This window comes from Pleurodeles waltl, chromosome 6 (assembly GCF_031143425.1).
Source record: "Pleurodeles waltl isolate 20211129_DDA chromosome 6, aPleWal1.hap1.20221129, whole genome shotgun sequence".
Taxonomy (NCBI): domain Eukaryota; kingdom Metazoa; phylum Chordata; class Amphibia; order Caudata; family Salamandridae; genus Pleurodeles; species Pleurodeles waltl.
Genome location: NC_090445.1, coordinates 464884876 through 464905610, shown reverse-complemented (window position 1 = coordinate 464905610; position 20735 = coordinate 464884876). Strand labels below are relative to the sequence as shown.

The 20735-nt window shown below is 44.6% G+C and overlaps 1 protein-coding gene across 2 annotated transcripts in view; it reads right to left on the bottom strand.

The window, feature by feature from the left end:
• PFKFB2 (6-phosphofructo-2-kinase/fructose-2,6-biphosphatase 2) overlaps positions 1-20735 on the bottom strand; it is a 241642-nt gene that overhangs the window by 42337 nt on the left and 178570 nt on the right. For both annotated transcript variants that reach the window (XM_069238608.1, XM_069238609.1), the window contains exon 12: positions 2455-2584. In XM_069238608.1, coding sequence (XP_069094709.1) covers positions 2455-2584 — 130 coding nt within the window. The remainder of the gene's footprint in view (positions 1-2454; positions 2585-20735) is intronic.

The following is a 20735-nucleotide window of genomic DNA, read 5'->3' as shown; positions in this document are numbered from 1 at the left end:
TTGGCTGAGTAGTCCAGCAAATGCAAATTCTTGTACCCCACCGCTGATCCACCAATGTAGGCAGTTGGCTCTGTATGTACTATTTCAAAGTAAGAAATAGCATGCACAGAGTCCAAGTGTTCCCCTTAGAGGCACGATAGTGGCAAAAAGAGATAATTCTAATGCTCTATTTTGTGGTAATGTGGTCGAGCAGTAGGTTTATCAGAGCGTAGTGTTAAGCATTTGTTGTACACACACAGGCAATAAATAAGTAACACACACTCAAAGACAATTCCAGGCCAATAGGTTTTTATATAGAAATATATCTTTTCTTAGTTTATTTTAAGAACCACAGGTTCAAGATTTAAAACAATACTTTAAATGAACGGTATTTCACTCAGGTATCTTAGGAACTTTGAATCAACACAATAGCATGTACAGTTTTGGGAAAAATGGCAATAAGCTATTTTAAAATTAGGCACTGTAAAATTCAACAGTTCCTGGGGGAGGTAAGTATTTGTTAGTTTTTCAGGTAAGTAAAGCACTTACAGGGTTCAAAGTTGGGTCCAAGGTAGCCCACCGTTGGGGGTTCAGGGCAACCCCAAAGTTACCACACCAGCAGCTCAGGGCCGGTCAGGTGCAGAGGTCAAAGTGGTGCCCAAAACGCATAGGCTCCAATGGAGATAAGGGTGCCCCGGCTCTAGTCTGCCAGCAGGTAGGTACCCGCGACTTTGGAGGGCAGACCATGGGGGTTTAGTAGGGCACCTGGGGGGACACAAGTCAGCACAAAAAGTACACCCTCAGCGGCACAGGGGCGGCCGGGTGCAGAGTGCAAACAGGCATCTGGTTTGCAATAGGTTTCAATGGGAGACCCAGGGGTCTCTTCAGCGATGCAGGGTAGCCACCACCTGGGCTAGGGAGATGGCCACCTGGGGCTCGCTCCTGCACTGGAGATCGGATCCTTCAGGTCCTGGGGGCTGCGGGTGCAGTGTGTTTCCCAGGCGTCGGGTTCTTTGAAGCAGGAAGTCGCGGTCAGGGGGAGCCTCTGGATTCCCTCTGCAGGCGTCGCTGTGGGGGCTCAACTCTGGCTACTCACGGGCTTGCAGTCGCCGGAGAGTCCTCCCTGTAGTGTTGGTTTTCCGCAGGTCGAGCCGGGGGTGTCGGGTGCAGAGTGGAAAGTCTCACGCTTCCGGCGGGAAACGTGTGGTCTTTAAAAGTTGCTTCTTTGTTGCAAAGTTGCAATTTCTTTGGAACAGGGCTGCTGTCCTCGGGAGTTCTTGGTCCTTTTAGATGCAGGGTAGACCTCTGAGGCTTCAGAGGTCACTGGACCCTGGAGGACGCGACGCTGTTGCAGTTTTTTTTTTAAGTGGGGAGACAGGCCGGTAGGGCTGGGGCCAAAGCAGTTGGTGTCTCCGTCTTCTCTGCAGGGCTTCAGGTCAGCAGTCCTTCTTCGTCTTCAGGTTGCAGGAATCCATCTTCCTAGGTTCTGGGGGGCCCTAAATACTCAATTTAGGGGTGTGTTTAGGTCTGGGGGGTTAGTAGCCAATGGCTACTAGCCCTGAGGGTGTCTACACCCTCTTTGTGCCTCCTCCCTGACGGGAGGGGGGCACATCCCTAATCCTACTGGGGGAATCCTCCATCTGCAAGATGGAGGATTTCTAAAAGTCAGAATCACCTCAGCTCAGGACACCTTAGGGGTTGTCCTGACTGGCCAGTGACTCCTCCTTGTTTTTCTCATTATCTCCTCCGGCCTTGCTGCCAAAAGTGGGGCCGTGGCCGGAGGGGGCGGGCATCTCCACTAGCCGGGATGCCCTGTGGCACTGTAACAAAGGGGGTGAGCCTTTGAGGCTCACCGCCAGGTGTTACAGTTCCTGCAGGGGGAGGTGAGAAGCATCTGCACCCAGTACAGGCTTTGTTACTAGCCACAGAGTGACAAAGGCACTCTCTCCATGTGGCCAGCAACATGTCTGGTGTGTGGCAGGCTGACAAAACTAGTCAGCCCGCACTGGAACGCCAGTATCTAACCAGACACAGCGAACAATTTAGCTAACTCCTCAATCCACCTTCCCAATTAATAGTAAAAGTTGTTTCAAGGGACAAATCAGACAGACATTTTGTATATGTAATCTGCGCACAAAACCAGACACCTCCAAGCTGCATATACAGGTGCCGAAAATGTCTACATAAACGACTCTACGTTTGGTGAAGTGTTACTTTACATATTTTTGAGATGTGAGATAGTATGAAAGGGTGGGCGTCCCTAGAGATCCAACAGGGAAGCTTGGAATTACGAGGCAATGGAAGAGTTTGTGACCTTCGCATCTTACATCACTAAGACCCGTACTCCTTGTGCAAGTTACACCTTTTTTCGAATCTTTGTGAATTCGGCGCTAGTTCTGTGCAAACTATGCCGATATGAGTAAGAGACTATGAATCATGAAAAACAAAAAACATAGACTTGGCAGAGTCGTATACCTGCACTCTGATCTAGAAAGTAGGCCAGCAGGCAGCGCATGACAGCTTGATGGCAGACAACCAGGACATTGCCTTGTCGTTCCAGCTCCATGATGACCGGTTCCAATCGCTGAACCAAATCTTGGTACGACTAGAGAAAAAATATTCAAATTACCGAAAGATATAAGAAACAAATACACTTTTAGGATCCAAATCATATCAGCAAGTTCGAGCAGATTTTGAACAATCTTTTTGTAATTACTGTAAAACACAAATGCATTCTAAATACAAAGTGAACAATCTTGGCCAATGCTGCGAAAAAGTAAGTTAGGGACTCTTTAACCTGAGATATTTAGAAACAACTGTTTAAAAAGGTGGGACTTTCTTCAAGTCACATATTCTGTACCTCACCAAGGTTTTTCTGTGAGAACTCGTGTTCATACTAAGCGCAAAGTGATAACTGTACACAGCCATGTACTTAAATAAAAAATGCGGCTGCACAGCACTAAAACTGGAGATAAAACTGAACCCCTCTTAGTAGATTAAGGAAAAGCCTGTACTATAGCGTGTACCACTACGCTACAAATGCTACCTAATGCTTCCCTTTCTCTCATTAGCTCCGTCCATAGCTCCGTTTCCCGCTTCTGATCAACATAGCACCAAATAAAGAAGCACCCTGCACCAAGAGCCTCCTCCAGCAAGGTGCTCGAGGATTAAAATTCTAAAGTGTAAAAACAGAGAAAGGACGCCTTAATGTCTAGGGCTGCAAGCCAGGGCATCCTGTATCCAGGAATGAAGCAGTGATAATACACATGAATTAACACGGACAATTCCGAACCGTACTTTAAGAACAAGTGACTTACCTCCTGTAAAGATCTCTCTGGTAAATACTCAAACTGTAGATTAGTCACTTTTTGAATAATCCTGGCACCAGACTGGTTTCAGAAAATTTCAAAGTAGTTACTCTGCTCACCGCTAATTGATGTTCCACAAAGGAAATAACGAGCAGCACAGTGATGTCAATTGCTTTCTAGGCTGCCTACGCTGTCAGACACTAAGCCCAGCTGCAAATTGGTATGACCAGTGTGTAGATCTCTAGATCAGGACCATTTTTGATGGAAAACAGGGAGGTGGGTAGGGTGGGTGAGGATCTGTTGTTAAATAGACTACACACCAGAAAGATCATTACTGAAGTTAAGTAACTTGTCTTTCTCATGGGTACTTCTAAAAGCAGATTCCTCGACCTTGTGAATAGATTCCAGAGCAGTATCTCTCAAGGTGGTGTGTCTGAACAGCCTCACATCAAAATGTTCTGCAGGACTTAGCAGGCGAAATGCCACTCTCAGCAGATCTGACTGTCGAGACAGTAGTGCTTTGTGATGTTTAGCACTGAAACCCATGAAGCTGCCTGACAGTTGTTCAGGATAAGCACTCTGCAAGCTAGAGCAATGGTTGTAGCTTTAGCCATGGTGGAATAGGCACACAGTCCTTCTGATTTTTCACCAGTGTGTAGTAGTTTGTTATGCAGAAAGCAATGAGTCAGAAGATGGGCTGCTTCTGCACTACTTTACTCTTCTTTGATCCAGAAACCCTTAAAAAGGAGTGATCATCCACATGGCCGTCCTTAGTACCACCATTCTAGAAGCTCATCGCTCTTTTATAGCCAAATAGTTTAGAGTCTCTCTTCCTCTTTAAAAGTGTGAGGCAGAGCAAGAGTGAAAGCCTGACTGTCATGAAATGGCGTGACGTCTTGGGTAGAAATCAAGTGAGAGTAGGTAAATTCAGCTACGTTAGGGCCAAATTCAAGTCCGACTGAGGCACCACAAAAGGGTTTAGTAGAATCAAATGTTGCATACCTTTCAAAAACGTGATCACCTCTGCTGATTTGAATAATAAAAGCTGCTACGGCTATCACAAGGAAGCCAAAAGGGCCTATAAGTAATCCTGTAACAGTGCCAAACTAAGTCCCTGCTGGGCTAGAGACAGAACAGAAAACATCAGACAACTTTGCCTGTAAAGGGTCAGTTTGACTGGTGCCGCACTAATCCACAAATTTGTCCCAATGGCTGGCGTACACTGATTTTGTGAATGGATGCATCACTGTCAAGATGATATCAAAGACCTCGGGTGCAGGTCAAAAGAGGTTAACTGTCGCTGCTCAGTCTCCAAGCATGGTGATGAAGTGTGATACCCTGCTCTGCTGTGATGACAGAAGGCTCTCCCGAAGCAGCAGCTTGATAGAAGGCCAGATGCCCATGCCCATGAGTTATGGGAACCACAATCTTCTGGCCCAATCTGGTGCCATTAGGATAACTCTGACCTAGTCGCTCCTGATCTTCTTCAGCATTCACAGCAGGAAATGCAGTGGCGGGAAGGTATACAGGAGGTCTCAGCTGTATTCTAGATGGAAGGAGTCTTTGAGCGAGAGCTACTTTAGAAACTCCAGCACACAAACATGCTGACATTGCACATTCTCAGAGGTGGTGAAAAGGTCGAGCCAGGTCCGTACCTATTGCTGGAAGTTGGCCCGTGCCACTCCTGAGTGCAACAGACATTCGTGATCTGCAAGGCACCTGTGGCTGAATTTGTTAACCCTAATGTTTATAGACCCAGCCAGGTGGGTCACCACCAGAGAAATCTCTAGGCGGTCTAGCCACTACCAGAGGTGCTGCTTTTCCTGATACAGGACACAAGACCTCCGTTCACCCTATTTGTCGCAGTACCACATGGCGGTGATGTTATTTGTGAGCGTCTGCATCAATCGCACTTTGACGGAAGGCTGGAAGGCTTTCTGTATTGAGGTTTGAGTAGATCCACAAGTAATGAGGCTCAGAAGGCCAGAGTTGAAAACAGAATGACATTTATTAAAGAAGTAGTCCAAGAAAAGAAACTCCATACACAACTTGAAAGTCCATCCTCCAACAACTGTCTCAGTCAGCCTGGAATGTCACCGACATTCTGAACCACTGCAACAATGACAGGATGGGGGGAAGGAGGAACATACCACTAATACAATATACACAATGAAACAGAGAATACAATAGGAAAACGGCTATTAATTAAATAACACGCAATGCCATACTACCCCCCCTCCCCAAGAAACCACCCCCCCAAAAAAAAAAACACCCCACAGAGAAAACACAGAAAAGAACAATAAGTATAAGGGGAAAAACACTGATCAATCTTGAGTCTAACAACTCTATTCAAATTCCAAATACGTCCATCGTCCAACTTGATGGCTCCTATGAATACTTTCACAACCTTGAAAATCTTACTGTAATGAGATTGCCCACTGCCTACATTACCAGGAAATTTTATTTTTACAGAATCACCTACAGCCACAACCACATCTTTCGCAGATTTTCGAATATCATATGTGTGTTTTCTCTTTTCTAGAACCTGTTTCTCTCTTGTCAAGACACTATTTTTCAGATCTTCACAATTCTTTAAATCTTTAACATACTCTTTAATCCACGGCGGACTAATTTTTGTGTGTGGAACTCTCTTTCTAAATAATACAAAAGGGGATAGCCTGGTACAGGAGTGTGGCGTATACCTATAATTTTCCACCTTACCCTTGACAACATCCACCCAGCCCACTTCCATTTGCCTAGCCAGTTGGATCGTCTCTTTCAACGTTCTGTTGAAACGCTCAACCACAGCATTAGATTCGGGATGATACAAAGCACACCTTTTATGCACAATATCTCTTGACACCAAAAAAATCACACATCAATTTGGATGGATATTGAACCCCATTGTCCATCAAAATACTCCTGGTATTCCCTTCCCTAGCAAACACATCCGAAAGAAACTTTATGATCGTCAAGGTCGTAAATTCTGAAGTAATCAAAACCTCCAGCCAATGGGATAATACATCCATCAAGACCACAACATACTTGGAAAAAGAACAACAGGTTACAGGACCCATAATGTCCAAAGAAACCTATTCCCACACTTCTTTGGGAATTTCCCTCAGTTCCATGGGATGCATCCTCCTCTTTAAAGTTTTATCAGAAATTTTGCACTCCACACAGTCCCTGACCTTTTTTCCAGAGCCAAATCCATACCTGGCCACCAATACACACATCTCAACCTCTCCTTGGTTTTGCAAATGCCATGATGGCCTGAATGAGCAAGAGACAATCATTCACACAGACCAGAAGGAGGTATTTATCTGCCAGCTCTCAATACTAACCCATTCTCTACAGAGAGTTCATTCCAGACCTTTTTTGTATAACACGACTCCATTCTCACAACCCGGCAAACTATTGCCAGATAACAGCAAATCCCTAACATTTACCAACTCCTCATCCTTTTGTAGTTCTTCCAACCATTCTTTTTCTAAAATACAACCATCAGTCACACTACAAACTCAGACATCATCATCATCAACCCACCATGAACTCAGATCATCATTCATATTCCAACTTACTGACCTCAACCTAGACAATCAGCAGTTTTGTTTTCACATCCAGGAACATATTTAACAGCAAATTGAAAATCCTGGAGGCCAACAATCCATTTGCAAATACGTGAAGAGATACAATCCAAACCTTTTTTTATCAAAAATCTCCTGTAATGGCTTATGGTCAGACTGCACAATAAACCGCGACCTCCCTAAAGAAATTGCTTAAACTTCTTGACTGCCAAATAAATAGCTAACACTACCTTTTCAATGGTACAATACCTAGCTTCAGCCCCTCTGAGAGCTCTGGAAGCAAATGCAATAGTAACTTCCTTACCACTATCTATTTGTTTAAGCACACAACCTAAACCTTCATCAGAAGCATCAGTGATAATACAGCACGGTACACCAAGCTGAAAGCTGCTGAGACACTAAGCAGAAGATAATGCATTTTTCAAATCAATATATTCTTTCCTACATTCGTCCGACCAAACAAACTCTGCCGCCTTCTTGAGCAAATTTCTGATGCAGAAGGACCTACTAGCGAAATTGGGAACAAACTTAGCATAAAACTCCACCATCCCTAGGAAAACCTGAAGATCATCTTTTTTCTCAGGATCAGTTCAATTAATTATCGCGTTGACCAAATCATCTTTCGGCTTCACACCATCACCAGTAATGATATGTCCAAGGTAAGAAATTTCCGGACACACAAATTTACATTTTTCTCCTTTTAAATTAATGCCCTTTCTACGAAATATCTACAGGACCTCTTTGACCATCAAAAAGTGTTGTTCAAGTGTGTCCGTGAAGATAAGATCATCATCTTGAAAAACTTGACACCATCTAATTTGCCTAGAATCTCGTTCATAAGTCTCTGGAAAACAGAAGCAGCAGAGTACAGCCCAGAAGGCATCCTGTTAAACTTGTAAACACCGAAAAGCGTGATAAAGGAGGTCAACAACTTTGATTGCTCACACAATTGAACTTGATGATAGGCTACCCAACGAGCTGACCATTTCGTTTATATTTGGCAATGGAAACTTATCGTTAATCACAGCTTTATTGAGATGCCAGAGGTCAACACACAACCTAATGTCCCCAGACTTCTTTGTAGCAACCACAATCGGGGCAATGCATTGTGCTGCCTCAACCTCCACAATAATGCCTTCAGATTGTAACCCTTCAAGTTCTAGTTTCACCTTTTCCTGCAAACTAAAAGGAATGCTTCTAACCTTACATGCCACCGGTACAGAACGTTCTTTCAAACAAATGCAGTGTTTTTATCCAGTTATACATCCTACTTTAGAATCAAATACATTGGGAAACTCATTCATAAGTTCAGTTCCAAAACTCTCAATCTTCTGTACTTGAACTTGTGGAACTGAATTAGGATTCAAAATAATACCAAGCATTTTCTGATGAGACCAGCTTAGAATGCTATCACCAACAACAGGAACATAAACTTTGCCAAAGATTGTTTTTCCTTTAAATGCAATAGATGCATTGAAGTACCCCCTCAGTTCTATAGGCTTACACCCATAACTGTAGGGTGTGACATCAGGATCTTGAAGAATTTTTTTACCTTGAAAGTATTTGGAATAATCAAATTCAGACACAAGAGATAATTGAGGTCCTAAATCCATCATCATAGAAATGAAAGGATATTCACAATGAATGCTAGAAATGCAGTTAACATCATTTACAATTTGAAAAATGTAATCACGATCTTCACCACATTCAACTTCATGAATTTTGACCTTTGATTTTGCAAGTGATTTGCAACATTTAGCCAAGGTGAGTAGAAGATCCACATCTAAAACACAATAAGTTTGGTTTAGTGCTTACTTGACACTTATTTTTAGACTTAGTATCTAAAGATTGAACATTAACAAGAGATCCTTTAGACTTCTTTAAATCCTTAATGCAAGACTTTGAATGTTCAATCTCTTTGGCCACTGTCAATACTTCATCAAGCATAGGATCACATTCTGACCATAAAGCTTCTCTGACTTTGTCGCTCTTACACTCAAGCAAAAACTGATCACAAATACGTTCATCAACATTCTCACCAAAATTGCACAGAGCAGCTAATTTACGTAGAGCTGTCACAAAATCTTCAATAGATTCATCATCATTTTGCTTATGTTTACCAAAATAATATCTTTGGAGAATGATAGAAATTTTAGGCAAATAATGTCTGTCCAACCTAAGCAGTGTTAACTCAAATTCCTTTAATGACGTGTCTCCTTCAGCCCCATCCAGAGGTGATAAAGTCTCCAAAAGTTCTTGACCTTTAGCTCCAAGACAATGTTGTAAAACTGAAGTTTTCCTTTCTGCAGATAAATTACTGTCACAAACATGAATGTAAGTTAAAAATACTTTCTACCATTTAAGACACGGAATGGGGGGATCTCCAGGAATGGACAAAAAGAAAGGAGGTGGAGTAATATTCTGCATATTCTTTAATCCTTTACGCAATAAAATAGAAGGCCCAGAAAAAACAACAACAAAAAATGTAATGTTAACCTTCAATTTTGCAAAAAAAACAAAATTCCTGTTGCCGCAATTAAATATGTGAGCTTCAGAAGAGTAATAAGTGGAAGCTGTAAGCATAAGCAATGACACCTTAATCCTTAAGAAGAACGGCTGTGCGCATCAGCGATTAATCCTTAAAGAGAATAGCTGTGCGCAGAAAGAGTAATAAGTGGAAGCTGTGCGCATCAGCGATGAATCCTTGATCCTTGAGAAGAATGGCTGTGCGCGTCAGTGATAAATCCTTAATCCTTAAGAAGAATGGTTGTGTGCAAAGAGAGATTCACAAAAAAAATATATCCGCACCAACTTGAATAAAGTCTGCAGTGAATGTTGTGCACACAAAGTTTAAAAAAATAAAAATAATAATATGTACGTCTGCAGATGTAAAAATGATTAGATGCAACTGGACAACGACAAAGGAGCAGACGGAGGTAACATGCAGCACTCAGAATTACAGTACGAATTGAGCACAGAATTATCAGTTTTACCAAGTTTACAAAAGCAATTCAAAAGACGTTCCTGTAAAATGCAGTTAGCACAACCTAGAAATAGATCCACAAAAAAAATAATCATTGTGTCAGAAAAAATGCGATATAAACAAACGCACAATAATTAACAGCGTGAAATCTTCGGAGAAAAGCAGGGCGTGAGGAGCAACCGTTGCTAGGAGACATGGAGTGATGGATTTGTTTACTGTTGAAAAGCAATCCGATGCGAGTTTGACAATGGAAAGTGAAACCACATCCAAATACAACTTAAACAAGCAGTACCTCGAAGTGCAGGGAATTGTCCTGGTCCATAGATAGATTCGTAGACAGAAGCACGTAGGTTGTGTTGAAGTTTCTCCAATGCCAGAAGACACAGATAAATGGATTTGTTTACTATTGAAAAGCAATCTGATGCGAGTTTCACAATGGAAAGTGAAACCACATGGAAATACAAGTTAAATAACCAGTACCTTGAAGTGCAGGGAATTGTCCTGGTCCATAAATAGATTGATAGACAGAAGCACGTAGGGCTTTTTCTGAGGCCACAATCCGAGGAAAGGGTTCCAAGTACCAATCATCCACAAAAATGTAGTGAGGTTCGAGTAGATTCACAAGTAATGAGGCTTGGAAGGCCAGAGTTGAAAACAGAATGACGTTTATTAAAGAATTAGTCCAGGAAAAGAAACTGCATCCACAACTTGAAAGTCCATCCCCCAACAACTGTCTCAGTCAGCCTGGAATGTCACCGACATTCCGAACCACTGCAACAATGACAGGATGGGGGGGAAGGAGGAACATACCAACTAATACAATATAAACAAAGAAACAGAGAATACAATAGGAAACAGCTATTAATGAAATAACACGCAATGCCACACTTTCAATACCAAGTGAATCACTGAACTTCAAGAAGTTGATATGGAGTGGAATCTCCACCGAAAACAAGAGGCCTCTGATCTCTATCTCCCCTAGATGGCCTCCCTAACCGAGCAATGATGCATCCATGGCCACTGCCAATTCTGTGTGAGCTAAGAAGTGGGCCTACCATTAAGTCAATCACAGTCCAGCAGTCACCATAGCAGATCTAGATGAGTCTCCTCTGAAATCTCGATTCAATGTGACAAATTTCCCTGATGCTGTGCCCACAGGGATTTTATGTCCCAGCTGCAGAGCCTGCATATGCCACCTGACATGCACCCTCACCAGAGGCTAGCAAACACAGCACCCTCAGTGTCATCAATAATGAAACATCAGGAACATAGCCTGAATGTCCTGGACTCCCCATTCTGGGGAATAGGCACAAAACTGTACCACATTGAGAATGGCTTAGATGAAAGGGAGCATCCTCAACAGTCAGGTGTGACTTGGGCCTGTTGGTAGTGAACCCTAACAATGTTGGAAGGTTCTCTGTGGTTTATGACTGCCTAGGTCTAGCCCAACTTCAACAGTCCATTGTTTAAGTAGTGGGGAGACTGGTTTCCTTGACCTTCATAGATGTGCTTCAACCTCCATTATCACTTGAAAGGCAGTGGTGAGACCAAAGGGGAGCACTGGAAACTAAAAATGCCCCTGGCCCACAGTCAACTGCAGGTAGTGTCTGAGGGCCTGCCAGACAGAGATATGAAAATAACTATCTTGCAGGTACAAAGCATTCACCCAGTCTTCAGGGTATAGATCAGCATCAAGCAACACTGGTCACGCTCCGTGATGAGTATAGGATCAACGCCACCTGCGATCCCAGGTGAAGTCGCCTCCGGAACAGTCATCGAGGAAGGTTGCAATGGTAAGACAAACGCCGGTTCGGATCTGGAAGTGGATCCCTGGGCACCCTGAGGTTGAGGCCAAAGCTGTCAGCGCGGAATCCGAAGGGGTCCCTTCAAATCCTGCAGGTCTCAAAGTCTCCCTGACAGGGCCAGACTGCCCAAGATGAAGCGAATGGGCTCGTAAAATTCCGTTTGTTGGGCGGGGTTGGCTCTGGCTTCTGGAAATTCACAGAGGCGCAGAGCTGGCCCAGAAATAGGCTCCGAAGATGGAGGCCTAGAGTGAGGACGCTTCTTCTCCTGCATTGCGTCGTCCGACTGACGCAATGAAGTTGAGGGACACTTGTGTTTCTTCGACTTCTTCTTGTGCTTACCAGAATGTTCTGATGATTTCAAATGGGATGAGAAGAAGTGGTGATGTCTCCGCAAGCATTCTCGGGACCTTCCTCTCGGCCGGGAGTGATGCGGAGCCGGACACCAGACTGCAAGCAACTTTAGGGACCACTCCCTCAAATCCTTTGAGTAGAAAGCTGGCTCTGTATATACTATATACAAATGAGACAGTGTGTATAGAGTCTAGGGGTTCTCCAGAGGTTTAACAGATGCTAAAGTAGATAATACAAATGCTTTTTTTGTGGTAGCGTGGTCGAGCAGTTAGGCTTATCAGAAGGTAGAGCAAAATATTTGCTGTAAACACAGGCAATAAATGAAGCAGACACTCAATGACTAACTCTAGGACAATTGTTTTTAAATAGCAAATATGTTTTGTTACTTTATTTCGAGAAACACAAGATTTAGTTTGCAAGTAAGTACATTTGCAAGTAAGTAGAAAGCATAGGTATCAACACTACTTTGTATCAATTAGACAAGTTAAATGGTTTTCAAGAAAATAGCAAATATCTGTTTTAAAAGTTGACAGTGCAATTTTCAGAGACAGTTCTGGGGGGGAAGGGGGAGAGAAAAGTTTGTACAGTTTTGAGGTAAGTAGAAGACTTAAAGTTCCAGTCTCTGGGGGTTGAGATGTCCACAGGTTGGGGTTCAAGTTAACCCCAAACACCCACCACCAGCAACACGGGGCCAGCCGGGTGCTGAGGTCAAAGATGATGCAGGATTTAAAATGGAGTCCTATGGAGACTGTGGGCACTCTGAATCAGGCCTGCTTGCAGGTAAGTACCCATGTATTTGGAGGGCAGATCTGGGGGATTTAGGTGAGCAGCAGGTGGTGGGGAGGAGCGGGGGAAGGGGCACAGGTCAGCACCAAACACACACCCTCAGCAGCACTGCGGCAGCCAGGAGCAGGGTTCAAACTCAGCATTGGGCTCCCAATGCTTTCCAATAGTGGGGACTCCAGGGGTCATAAAGATGCTGCAGGCTAGGTCCAGGGGGTCGGCTCGGGAAAACCACAGACTGGACAAGGAGTTCTGCCGTCTGCTGGACTTTGCTGGACTGGTGGTCGGATTCCCCAAGGTTAGGGGACTGCGGCAACAGGGGTACCTTTAGGTGTCGGGAATCTTTGTCCAGTTCTCTCGCAGTCAGGAGGGTCCTCCAGATTTAGGCTGATGGAGTCATTGTGTTGGACAGGAGGGGTCAACTCACAGTGGACACTAGGTCAGAATCACCTGGTGACCGGCTCTAGTCGGTTGGGCTACCTAGACACGTGCCATGGGTGTCAGGTGCAGAGTGGGCAGGACTTGTGGATCAGGGGCAGTTCTGGAGTCGTTTGCTGGAGTTTCCTTTTGGACAGGGCTGCTTGTCCACTGGAGATCTTGGTCCTCTGGGATGCAAGCAGTCCTCTTGAGGCCTTTAAGAGATCGCTGGTCCTGCAGGATGCGTCACCTTTTTGTAGCGATCCTTCAGAAGCTGGAGACAGACCTGTAAGGCTGGGGCCAAGTCAGTTGATGTCTTCAGTCTTCTCTGCAGGGGGTAAGCTTAGCAGTCCTTTTTTTTGTCATCTTCTTGAGGTCACCAGGAATCTGACGAGCTAGGTTCAGGGGAGCCAATAGCTACTGTACCTGAATATGCCTACACCCTTCCGGTGTCCAATCCCTTTGGGGAGGGGAACACATACCTAACCCTATTGGTCTCTGTCCTCCAAACCAAGACAGAGGATTTTGCAAGGAAGGGGCCACTTCAGCTCTGGTCACCTTAGGGGTGGTCCCAGCTGAAGTAGTCACAAATTTTCTCACCAGACTTGCCGCCAAAAGGGGCTTTGTCCAGGGGGCGACATCTCCCTTAGCTGGAGTGCCCTGGAGCACTGTAAAAAGAGGCATTTGAAGCTCACAGCTAGGTTTAACAGTTCCTGCAGGGGGGGAGATGTGAAGCACCTCTAGCCAGTGCAGGGGTTGTTTCTGGCCACAGAGAGCACAAAGGCTCTCACCCCATACGGTCAGAAACTCGCCTGGAAGTGGCAGGCTGGAACAGACTGGTAGGTCCTGCACTAGAAGTTTGGCTAAAATACTGGGGGCATCTTTAAGATGCCCTTTGGATGCATTTGTCCATAAATCCAATACTGGCACCAGTGTGGGTTTATTGTGCTTAGAAGTATGATACCAGATTTCTCAGACTTCAATGAAGCCATTACGGAGCTGTGGGGCTCATAATGACAAAGTCCCAGACCATATACTTAGTATTGCCACACTGCACTTACAATGTCTAAGAATGGACTTGGACACTGTAGGGGCATATTGCTCATGCAGCTATGCCCTCACCTGGGGTATCGTGCACCCTGCCTTAGGGCTGTAAGGCCTGCTAGAGGGGTGACCTACCTATCCCACAGGCAGTGGTTTGTGGGCATGGCACCATGAGAGGGGTACCATGTCGACTTTGTCTTTTTCTCCCCATCAGCACACACAAGCTGCAATGGCAGTGTGCATGTGCTTGGTGAGGGGGTCCCCCAGGGTGGCATAATACATGTTGCAACCCTTGGGGACCTTCTCTGGCCACTGGACACTTGTTACCATGGGTCCCTTTTACAAGGGACTTAACTGTGTGCCAGGGGTGTGCCAATTGTGGAAGCAATGGTACATTTTTAGGGAAAGAACACTGGTGCTGGGGCCAGGTTAGTAGGATCCCAGCTTACTCTCACTTCGGGTTCATGGCCCGGCAGCCTGAGCACAACTTTGGGTTGTGGGTGCACTCCAAGCACCTCAGACACACCAGGTGCGGATCCATCACCAACATCATGCGGTGACAGGAGTCAGAGAGCATGAAGCTGGTCTTCCTTGAGGACCTCTCAACGCACCAGAAGTAAAAAAAAAAAAAAAAAAAAAAAAAAACTTTGACAAAAAGTCAAAAAGCGACTGTTAGGGTAGCTCTCTCCAGATCTGCGCACATGCTGGTGCGGAAAGAAAAGAACTGACATCAGCGCGCCAGGGTGATGCCTATTTGTGACCCGTGACGTAATATCCGGTGACCACGATGCCAACGACAGATGCAGACACCACCTAATGGTGCGCAAGTGTAGTGCTCGAATGAAAATCTCCTGATCCAGACTGACGCCTGGAGGAGATTCTAAGGTAAGGAATCTGCATTTGATAATATAGCTGATGTAAAGTTAATTTTAAAATGATGTATTGAACCAGATGTTTTGTGGGGCTTTCAACAACTTTTGCTTGAGTCGATAGACCAACCCTTTGGAGAAAGAGGACTGCACTTGAGATCCCATTAGGTCCTGTGAAGTTAATAATCACCCTTTTCTTTCTTTCTTTTTTATTTCTCTCTCTCTAGCTATCTCTCTTGGTTCAAGATATTAGTGGGAGCAAACAGATAAATGTCCTCAAGAAAAGTGACGCGAATTGCATTATAGAAGAGTTGCCTTTTAAAATATTTATTGTTTACCTTATATTTAATAGTTTATCATGAGTATCTGCACAGTCCAAACCTCCCTCGGTTGGGGTGTCTCCTCCCATATTTTAATGTACGCAGACAAAGTGATGCAACTAAACCCTTTTTGAAGATAAATGTCTTAAAGATCAACAATGTGACTTTAGGAGGAAGTGTATACCATATAAATGAATGCTGGGCCAGGAAAGAATGGAAGGAGTAAAGCCCACTCCAATGTAGTCAAGTGTTCTACTAAGGCTTAATTACTAAGCATCTCATTATGCAGCAGAGTGGTAAGGCTTTGACCCATGTGTGGAGGAAGGGAGACCCTAAATTATTTTTATAAATGAGTTCAATCATTCAACCCAGATATATAAAAGGCAAAAAATTCTACCACACGGCTTCATGTAGTAAAACAAATATCTTATACATTTTGGTCTTTTTAACACAAAGTAAAAGAGAAAATATTGGGCAGGTTCTGTTTCTTGAGTCTGTTAGCCCTGACCTAAGGAATGTGTCTGGAATTTACACTGAAGAACACCTTTGCTAAGTACGGCCCTAGTTGCAGTGCTTCACTTGCGTTAGAGCATGATTCATTATGGAGTGATTCAGGAAGTAGTGCCTGAAAGAAGAGCTCTGCTATTCGTATGAAGCATAGTTTATGAATAATTTGAACTCCGCCTTGCCGTTCCATGACATTTCTGGCAAGTGTTCACAGGGTTGGTCTATTGATCACTTGAGATCAGCTTTAAAAAGGGCAACACCACAAGTTGACTTTAAAACAGATGTAGAACATTGTTCTAAATTAAAATTGTACAGTGAATGAACTGCAACCTTATTCAGAACTTTTGCTGAAGCACATCAGGAGTGTGATATTCTTTTTAAGATCAAGTGGCTTCCCACTATTAACTGTCAACAGGGGCTCAGGTGTGGTTGCCTTATGACAAACCATGCCTCCTCTGTGTAATGGTGGGCACGTCATAACTGTGCGATGTTGTCCCATTTCAAATATACAATGTACTATGTTTTAAGTCTGCTTTCGCAAATGATACTATCAATTCATCAAATGGTGTCTGTTTTGTGTCTCTTCCAAAAAACATTATTTTTAGCTTTTAAAAAAAAGCTTTTTGAATTTAAATGAATTCAATTTTTAAATGTGCAATATCCTTGTTAATATATGTTGAGGTCTACATCAATAAAGTGAACTTGACAAATATAACTGCCCAAAGAAAAGTATAATCAATCGTGCCTACTCTTACACATAGACCTTGAGGCGAGCTAACCTAGAGATCTCCAAATGTAATATAATCTCTTCTTGAAGAACCTCAGATGTTAGAAACCTTTCCCAAATTAAATACATGTTCCCCTATTCATCGATCCACTGCCCTCCACTCCCCATCCACAAGAACCCAGAACACTTTAAAAAAATATATATATAATGAATGTTTTTCTTTAGAAAAGCAATCTTTGAAATCAAAATGAAATGTCTTTGTTCCTAAATGTTGACTATATTTGTCACAGTGTATAATATAGAGAAAAATATAAGAAACTCCCTTAGCAATGTAGCTAGAAAGGCTTCAGCATTCATTGGTTGAGAAAAAGGGAAGGACATTGCTTCTAGAGGGGGATATTTACAGATCATCATGCGCACTTAACACAGTGCATCCTTTAAAAGGTGGTGGAGTAAAGAAAGGAAACAATGATCCAAACTGATTTCTACTACTGGCCTGACTTAGTAGCAAGTCAGCTCTGGAGTCTAAGTCAAGACAGAAGTGTCTCAAAGTATTGACAGACCTCTGGTTGGCTACTTTGTAGATCTCCATAACATATGTTTTCCTCAAAGTGTTAGTAGCAGGTTTACCTATAGTAGAGAGACCTACTAGGTAAGGTCATATACATTTTCTGGTAAACCCAGGATGAAAAAAGATACTATCTAACTGGCAGTGGATTATTATAAAGACGTTAACACATACAAATCTAAGAATTAACAGATACATGCTTAGTGCCTTTATAGAAATAAGTACAGTTCCGGGGCATGGGTTGGCGCTGCACGATGTCGGGCTGCATCTAAGTCAGCTCCCGTTGCCTGGCCCACGATCAGACATTAAATGCCACCATCCAGGCATGTAACCTCCCTTGATCGATGGAACAGTGGAGCAATCTACGAATAGTGGGGTTCTCGGAGAGGGCAGTGGGACTGGATCCAATACACTTTTTTGCGGCTTGCTTGGCCCAAACTGTGGGAGCAGACCATTTATCCCTGCGCTACATTGGGGAACGTGCACACAGAGTGCCAGCCTGCAGGCCACCAGCCGGGGTGCACCCCAGACCAGTACTGGTTCCAGCAGCGGCCGAAACAAATGTCAAGGGAGAAGGAGGAGAGGGGGTGCAGAAAAAAAGAAAAAAAAAAAAAGCACTTACCTTTCCCGCCGTCTGCTGCTGCCTCACATGCCTCTAGTCCCGATGGTTGGTGTCCCACCATTCACTGGGACATCAGCACAGGCGCCCCAGCAATCCTAAAAACTATTCTATTCTATAAACATAGCATGAAATCAGCGTCAGAATTGGTCTGAGTGGCTTGGCCAGCCGCTCAGACGCAGCCCTGGGGTCTGTGCCGTTTCTCCAGCCCGGCTGTACAACACACATGCGCACTTAGGTGCACTTTACTCTCCCTGTCCCCTGCCACCTCCCGTGGCCCAGTCCCACCCCTCCCTGCACTGCTGGCTGAGCCAGCAGATGATAAGTCAAACAAGAGGGTAACTATCCTTTTACTTTTCATCTCCTGGCTCTTGGCCAGGGTGACGACCCTCCTCCGCCATTGCGGAGGAGCTGTCCCTGACTGGTTCACCTTCTATATTATAGAGACAGAGAAACAATACTACACAAGACTCGTGCAGCGACACCACTTCTTTATGAGAAAACCCGCATCTACTTGTGTCCGGATTATACAGCTGTGGTCCAACGTCAAGGAGTCTCCTTCTTGGGAGTCAAGAAGTGCCTGCATCAGGCCGCCTTAACATCCTCCTTACAATTCCCAGCCAGACTCGAGGTTATGGCCAACAGTACCAGTTTCTTTTTTACTGAACCCACAGATGCCTGGGACTGGGAGGAAGAGCGCAGGTATGAGGCTTTCACACCGTCATCACTGAATACCCACACTAAACAACCATGGAGGAAGAAACGAGGATGGAAAATCCCAATAGAGTCTGACACAGACATAATGAAAGGAGCTCCCACCCCTGCCCCGTATGGAGCAAAGACAGGCCTTATCAGCCGCATCTGCACTATGGATGGATAGGGGGCTGACCATATTGCAGGTTAGTGGCGGATTGCTCACAGAGTGAGTCAGAGGCCTCTGCCAGCAAGACTCCCTCTGAAATCCTGCCAGAGGTCACCCCACAGACAGCAGATTCACTGATTTAGTAAAGTTCTGTTCACCTATATGCATGTCAATCCTCCATTGCCCCTTCTTTTGGTTTGCCAATCCTGATAAGTAAGATTGATGAGATTGTATGTTCGTGATGGGATGTTGTATCCTGTTAAACACTAGGCACAGGAGGCAAGGCGGCGTGAGCACCAGGTACCACTTCTGCGAAGCTGAATCACTTCACACTTTACAAGCCAATCACCCCCATAACCTTCTCCTGGGTGCCTATGGCCCTCAAGGTGCATAGCATGCACAAGCGCAAGTTTAGAAGCAGACCAGGAACAGGGACAGGGAGAGGCCACCCTCCCCGTTCCCTTCCCCATTATTGTAGCAAAATGGCAGAAACTGAAGTAGTAACTTGGAACTTCTGTGATTTGGGCACTACTCACAAGAGACACAAAATATAAAACAGTACATCAGACACCGAGGAGCAAAGATGACGCTATTACAGGAAACTCACATAGCTAGGGGCGAGGACACGAAGCTGTAGCATAGTTGGCGTGGATAATGCTACTGCACCACATACTCTGTTTGCACACTGAGCCATGGTTTGGATCCGAGAGGGTGTCCACTTGCACAGAGATAAGCCCAGACGGTCGATAGGTCTTCGATGAGGGGTCCCTGCATGGTAGGCTTGTGTTGCTGGGCAGCGCCTATGGCCCCAACACCTCCGAAATAGCCTTCTTCACACTACTATCCACTGTTTTGGTTAAGTGGGCACATCTTCCATGGATTATAGTTAGGAATTTTAACAGTATACTTAACTCAGACCAAGATTGTTCATACCCCCCACTACCAACCGCACACGTGGTGTCCGCAGCTGCTCATTTCTCCCAATGGCTGCAGCAGTGGGCGTTATGAGACTGTTGATGATGCACACTTCATCCCAAAGCCAGGGAGTTCTCATATTATTCTATACCGCATGACCTGTATGTCTGGTTAGTCTATAAATTCTGTCAGCCGCCTTTACAATTATTGGCTACTGCTGAAGAATACGTGGGAAAACCTTTTCTGGCCATAATCCCCTATTAGTATGCTTCCAGGGGGGACAACTGTGACTGCCAGTTCCCACATGGAGGTTACAACTTGTGGCACTGGAGGACCCAGGCTTTAGGGAAGCCACATGGGAGGTCCTAGCACCCTACCTGACTGATATCTGGGGTACATTGACTACCAATATGGTTGATTAGGAGGAGCTGAAAGCAGTAATACGTGGCACTGTATCCGCACAGCGGTGGGGGTTCGAGTAACAATATACAGGGAACTAACACAATTAGAAACCAAGCTTAGGGAGGTGGAGCTCTGCTCACATGCCTCCCCTGAGGGAAATCTCCAATTACTTGCTGCCACTGAGACACATGCCTGCTTAGTACAGCAATTCAGATGCTTCGACTTTAAAGCATATCTGGGTAGGATGCATGCTGAAGGGAACAAATCGAGTCATCTACTGGTGTGGTTAATATGTAGCTCAGCCCCAATGCCACCTATCATGGCGATTAGGATATCCCCCATACGTCTGCTTACCAATCAAGTAGACATCCATGATGCCTTCACTACTTATTATCGAGGCCTTCCTACAACTAGATAGAACGCAGAAGATAGGTGCCTTCCTTGGGGGAGTCACACTACCAACGCTACACCCCTCCAGCGTAGATGACCTTAATGCACCTATTACAAACCAAATATATGTAAGGTTGTCAGGGTGTCAGCTACAGGTAAAACCCCAGCGTTGGATAGGTACCCAATTGAGTTTTATAAAACCTACTTGCTGATATTACCTTCCAAACTACTTGAGGTTCATCAAACCTTGTTGCAGGAAAGTAGACTTCCTCCGTTCTTAAGGGAATCCCTACTAATAT